Consider the following 6536-nt stretch of genomic DNA (forward strand, 5'->3'; position numbering starts at 1 on the left):
ACATTGCAAACATGAGCAATGACAAAGAGTAAAATGGAAATAACAACTATAAACATTACATAGCCACAAATGCAACTCTCTCTCTCTCTGGCACACACACACACACACACACACACACACACACGTGCCTGCACAGAAAGACACACCCAAGCAATCCTCCTATTCATAACTCTTAACTGTTCTGCTGAACACTGTGAATTGTTTTTGGTTGGCAAGGCATTGGCACAAGATTCCACCACACTTCTCAAATCCACATCTAACCTTTACTGAAAGCAAGAAGTCAGAACGAAAGGAGCCCTATGCACCCACACTGAGCAACCCTGAGGCTCATGCTCAAACAGAATTTCCATAGACTTTCCTCGGTGTGACATCATAATGGTGGGAGGAGCCATATTTCCCCACCCAGCGCATTTTCCTGGTCATAGGAGTGACCTGATGAACGCAGTGACCCTCAGTGGCTGGGCAGTGGAAAGACGTATACTGTTCCCTGATCATCCCAGAGAACGAGCCTGCCAGGAGACCTGTGAGTGCTCTGGGGTCACTGTTGTAGTGTCGCTGGCTCAAGTAAGGAGCATCCCCAGGACTTTCGGAACAACCTTGGAGGGTGGAGAAAGAGAAATGGGAAGTTGTACCCCAGAGGGGCCATGCATAAAAGTGTCTACTACCTCTTCTTCCATTAGTCTTCAGGCTGGTTGACTACTTCCTCTTCTCCCCTTCAGCAATTCTTCAGAATCCTTGCCAAGGCCTGAGGCATGAGTGTCAAGCTGAGACTTCTGCGCCGGGTTTTGGGCTTTTTCCGGAGGATTCAGGAATCAAGCGAAGTCCAGCCTATGCAGTTAGGAGGTACTTTTCCCTGGGAGTCCTTAGGTCTCCACTTGGGAGACTCCTGATCAAGGTTGTTTTCAAGTACCGAGTCTGAGCCTTGGGAAGGGGAATGTCGCCATCTTGAGGAGCCTAGAGAAAGGGTCTCTCCATCCCCTTCAAGAAAGTAGTAAGCTGCCCTTAATCTGTGACTTCAATTCTCTTGAGGAGGGCTACTGCCATCTTGAGTGAAGGTTGATCAGGATTTGCCCCTCAGTTTTCAACAGGTAGACCTCCCTCCACCAAGAAATGGTGTCACTAACTTAAAAGTGTGAGGTGTTTGGACCAGTTCATAGAGCTTGGGACAGACACAACAGCTTCCCCTTGGAAACTGAAGTACTACTTTGGACCTGAAGGTGTCTTAGTTCCCCATGGATGGGTGGATTGACAGATGTCTATGAAGCCAAAATGACAATGTCATAAGGGACAATGCCAAAGGAAGGCTTGTGACCTATTAGCAGGCAGACTACTTCTGAAGCCACAGCACAAAATATTGACTACCTATTGGGCTTATGTACCATAAAATATTCCTTGCATATACATGTTTCTGCATCTCCACATATGGTAGCACTTTGCCAGAGGAGATGTTTAATAATCTGGAGAAGATGCTCATCCATCAGTAGTGGTGGTGCTGAGGAAGTGATATAGAGGCATCAATGAGCAGTTAAAGAAAGAGGGCTCATAGACAGCTGTCATGATCACAAAAGCATTTGCACTTGTACAGTTTCAGATCAGACACATCTTGAAACAGCTGCCATGTAGGTGCCATTCAACATTCACAAGAATGCTGTGGTTAGAGATGAACACTGTTTCCTTTGGTGAAGAGCACAGTTTTATGCAAATGGTCAGCCTACTTGTGAGTAGAATGCAGGTGCATTTGATATAAACTAAAGTTTTTTTTTGTTTTGTTTTGTTTTGTTTTGATTTTTGCCCATCTCATAGGATCCTCCAAGCTGAAGACTATTCAGGGAACCATAACATCTTTATATAATGACTATGGCTGGATCAATGAATCCATCTTCTTCAATTCTGACATGATGACTGATAATGTCCCCTTGACAGTTGGGCAAAAAGTTACTGCGCTTGTGGAAGAAGATGAAACATCTCATACATTGAAAGCAATCCATGTAAGACCAAGTTCATGGAGAGTATCTTATTCCAGTGGGAGTTTGGCCATGTTTGATAAATTAACACAAATACTAATGACAGCCCAGGGTGAAAGTTGACATTCCCCTCCTCCATGCGGAGAAGAAAGGATGATCTAATATGTGGTTGCAGTGATTTTTGTTACTATGCCTGTTTGTCATTTGTTTCTCCCTCTGTTTACCTGTTTCTGCTCTACCAAAAATCCCTAGGTAACACCACTCTCTCTCCCTTCATATACTTCTCCAATGTGAGTCCCTTCAAATACTGTCCTTCAGTTGTTCAGGATAAGTAGTTCTCCCTGTGGGAATTGACAAGATGTTTTTCTAATTTTAGTTCCATCACGTATTCCATCCTACTTAGAGGTACCCTATGCAAATTTGGATTCCTAGGAAGAAAGGACATTGTACTTCTCAGCTTAGAAATAAAAAGCTGTGAGTGCTTCAAACAAAGGTGTTGGCCTCACATTTTAATTTTAGTTATTAATGTATTCATTTGAGAGAGGGAGAGCGAGTGTGTGAGAGAGAAAATGGGCCTCTTGCCACTCAATGCAAACAAAGTCCAGATGCATGTGCCACCTTGTGCATCTGGTTTATGTGGATACTGGGGAATCTAACCTGGGATTTTTGGCTTCACAGGAAAGCATCTTAACCACTAAGTCACCTCTCTATCCCTTAAATACTCTTTAACAATCTATATGGAGGTAGAATTTTACCACCTTCCCTGGCCTATGTTGTATGTGTCATGTGAAATATGTGGACTAAGGGCGATGTGAGTTGCTTAAGATTTCCTCTGTAGCAAGGCTCCCTTCCTGTGTGTTATGAATCCTTTGGTTTCTGGAATTTCAGGAATTATATTGTTGAAGCCTCCATAGATGAGTGACAGGCCAATTCACTTCATGGTACCTGTTTGAATGGTGAACCTTTGACTATACACGTTCCTCATGTGGACTTTTACTTTAGTTGATGTCACTCTCCTTTTCTTACAGGTGAAGGTTGGATCACATTCTTTTGACTTCCTTGATTCACCAGACCTTGAAACCAGAGTCATTACTAGGTGTGTCACTGCTGTAACACAGGATGCAGTTTATATTAGCAAAGAAACTGGCTTTTCTCTACGTCTTGTTAATGAAGGTATAATTTACATTATTACAGAAGCATAGAACAATAACTATAGGTGTAGTTCAGTTGCCTTGAGTTACCAGACCTTGTGAATGTGAGAGATGCCCTTGGAATTGGAAATGAGGTACAATATAGGAATGAATACACCATATATTTTTTTCAAAATACCTGCTCCCACAATGTATAAACACAATTGCTAATGTATGTTGACACTTTTCATTCATACTGGTATTCAATTTCTTTTTGGATTCTTTTAAGATATATATTTTTTAGATAATTAGTTCACTATGGATCTCTGGCCATCTTGGGAAACAGGATCCTTTGCTTCTGCCTTCTTAGTGCTATTAATATAGACTTCGCTCACCATACTGGCTTACTTAATCTGTAGTCTATGAAATTATCCTACAAATACAAAGGACCTAAGTCATTTTAAAGGAAAGTTACAGATAACCATTTTTCCCTCAGGTCTTTTCTCTCCTCCTTTCTCTGTCCCTACTCAGTTTTGAATTCTATTGGCAAGATGCAGATAGATTTTCCTAGACTAGTAATACTGGAAGGAACCTAGGATAACAGTGTGCCCCTACCATGTATTTGATTTCTCTACCATAGGGTACGGTGATATGGCCAAACAAAATATCTTTACTACTACCAAAATATTGGCACACAGAAATAATTGACTTTTTTAACCTCTGAGTATAATAACACAGCAGAGGTGGATTAGTGTCTAAAGGAGTATAATCTTCCCTTCTAATATGAAGATGTACAAGTTATCTGTTGAAATATTTGGAAAATTTACATTCAGTAGAAAGTAGGCCAATGAGTTCCAGTGACAAAGGCCTTCAGGATATTTCACATGACCATTTTAATTGAGATAATAATTCAATCCAAAAACACTTCTTCTGTTTTAGGGTTTATGCCTTATACGGGTGACTTGATACACATTGAGTATTCCATCCATCCAGGCACTTCAAATGTCAGTATACATGCCGTGAGCGCTGTCAACAGTAAGAACATGAATGAGGTAATTTGTTTCCAGGTTTCTTTTGTCAATACTGGCTGCCAATTGTGTTCTTGCCCAGGATTTCATTAGGTATATTTGCTAATAGCTTCCTTGCCTGAGAGGAAACATATTGAAAAGGAAGGAAATATGTATTAAATTACGTAGAATGCTGACATCTAATTTATGTCACTTACTTATTATTAGGATGCTCTAGGAGCACCACTGAGCTAAAACAATTTAACTGACATAAATTTCTTGGAAAAGAAAGAATGTAGTAACTTGTGCATTTCACTGTGATGATCAAAACTATCTGACCAGGTTGGGGGTAATGGATCGATGTGTAAGAGTGCTTGGGTTGCTAGCATGAGGGCTTCAGATACCATAACAGAGCCTGAGTTCATTGCTCAGCCACGCACATCAAAAGCTGAGCATGGATGTGGCCAAGCACACCTGCTACCCCAGACATGTGTGGGCAGAAACAGGAGACCTGCCCAGCTCTGTAGGGAATGGAGACAGGTGAATCACATGCTTGCAGCTTAACCAACATCAGTGTATATGACAGGCATGAGTTTAGTGAGAGACTTCTTTGCAAGGAATCAACCTGGACATGCAATAGAGGAAAGAGGTCATCTGACATTTTCCACTAACTTCCCCATGCATACACACCGATCACAAGAATCTACTCACCTGAATGCATAAGCTACACATGAAATATCTTTCTCTGTCTTACACATACACATGCAAGCACATATACAAGCATGCATGCACACACACACACACACACACACACACACTCGCGCACACGCGCCACCAATAAAAAATGTGTATTGAGCTGGGTGTGTTGGTGCACGACTTTAATCCCAGCACTTTGGAGGCAGAGGTAGGTGGATCACCGTGAGTTCGAGGCCACCCTGAGACTACACAGTGAGTTCCAGGTCAGCCTGAACTAGTGTGAGACCCTACCTAAAAAACAAAAACAAAATAATGTGTATAACACCTTGGATATTTCAGTCTAAGAATGAGAATGACAGTCTGTGAAGTAGATCCATAGTTGTGTGTAATACCTAATGGAATGTCTCTCGTCAGAGACCCACACATTCTGCTTTAATTGCTGGGAGGTGGTACCTGAAGACAGTTGTTTACACTGTACCCAGAAGTTACCATTGGTCATGGTTGATAAGGTGGACTACCTTCTGCTGAACCAGAGAGAAGACGTCATGCCTTTTGTGGTAGGTTATACTTTTCCACACTCATCACATGTCATTTTTCATCACAGGTGTGCATTACCAGCATAGATGGAAGAACTGGTGTGGTGGAAGACAGCGTCTTTTTCACCCTGGATTCCCTCAGCCTCCCTTCTGGATACGTTCCCCAGCTGAATGATGTGGTTAATGTGGTAGCGGTGGAGAGCATTCAGTTCCACTACTGCTGGAGGGCTATTTCTTTGACGCCAGTAGAAATGTTCATTTAACTAATCCTCCAACCCCCTTACTCAACTTTACTTACATTGGCAGTAATGGCTCTGATTTAATAAAATGCTTTGGGTTAGTAAGGCAAATGTATGTTTACATGACTTTTTGAGCACCCTGATAGCTTCTTTAGGAGAAGGAACTCATTTTAGGAAGAAGTTTTCAGTTCAGAAACGTGCCCTGCTGGCTCTTGATTGTAACAATGAAGTAAGCCAGTCATGTGCTTAAAGTCCTTGTTTCCCACAGCTAGGAGTGGATCCTCTGTGGCCAGTGGTCTTGTTCTTTTCTTAAGGATAAGTATCCTTAGGGATACTACAGAGGAAAGGTTTTTACCACAAATGTTGAGTAATCTTATGCTGTGACAAATCTCAGTTTCAATTCCTTTCAGTTGCTCATTCTGTTAAATGTGCCATTTATCTATGGCGAGCTCCATACACATGGGGTGTTTGGATCTGTTCTTTCCCATCATCCAGTCCTTAGAATAGTTCCTTGGTAGAAACTACGTCCAGATGCCACATTATAAAATTGCCTAAGTGACTTATATGAGCAGCACTAGTATTTACTTGTAGTTTCAATCCCTAGGGAAGAGTGTGCACAGCATCCCATTAAGAGCTCATTCATTCTTTTAAACAGAAATATTGCCACATGTACTATGTGACATCAGCTCTGTGAATCACATTGTGGGGGATGTGTAGCTCTTCTGCAGACATGAATTAGGAGACTCCAGATCCCTATGTCTGAAGCAGATGTAGATTCTGTATCACTTACATTCTCAATACTGGGACAAAATACACAACCACAAGTCACTTAGGGATGAAAAGGTTTATTTTGCCTCATGCTTTTTGAGGGAAACTGTCCACATGTTGGGAAAATCATGGCAAGAGCAGAAAAGTAGCATCACACTATCACATCAGCATATTTTCAGGAACATAAAGGTTTTAT

The 6536-nt window shown here is 41.6% G+C and overlaps 1 protein-coding gene across 1 annotated transcript; it reads left to right on the forward strand.

The window, feature by feature from the left end:
- Positions 1 to 752: 752 nt before the first annotated feature.
- LOC101617593 (cancer/testis antigen 55-like) lies at positions 753 to 5596 on the forward strand. Its single transcript, XM_004653784.1, has 5 exons — positions 753 to 843; positions 1804 to 1988; positions 2993 to 3137; positions 4034 to 4146; positions 5402 to 5596. The coding sequence occupies exons 1-5, from the start codon at positions 753 to 755 to the stop codon at positions 5594 to 5596; spliced, it is 729 nt and encodes a 242-aa protein (XP_004653841.1).
- The last annotated feature ends 940 nt before the right edge of the window (positions 5597 to 6536 follow it).

Source organism: Jaculus jaculus, chromosome X (assembly GCF_020740685.1).
Source record: "Jaculus jaculus isolate mJacJac1 chromosome X, mJacJac1.mat.Y.cur, whole genome shotgun sequence".
Lineage (NCBI taxonomy): Eukaryota > Metazoa > Chordata > Mammalia > Rodentia > Dipodidae > Jaculus > Jaculus jaculus.

Bases quoted from the DNA above. Each gene is read 5' to 3' on its own strand.
- LOC101617593 (XM_004653784.1), top strand. From the start codon at position 753: ATGAGTGTCAAGCTGAGACTTCTGCGCCGGGTTTTGGGCTTTTTCCGG. The intron at 844-1,803 runs GTACTTTTCCCT...CCCATCTCATAG, and splicing joins CCAGCCTATGCAGTTAGGAG to GATCCTCCAAGCTGAAGACT. The intron at 3,138-4,033 runs GTATAATTTACA...CTTCTGTTTTAG, and splicing joins TCTACGTCTTGTTAATGAAG to GGTTTATGCCTTATACGGGT.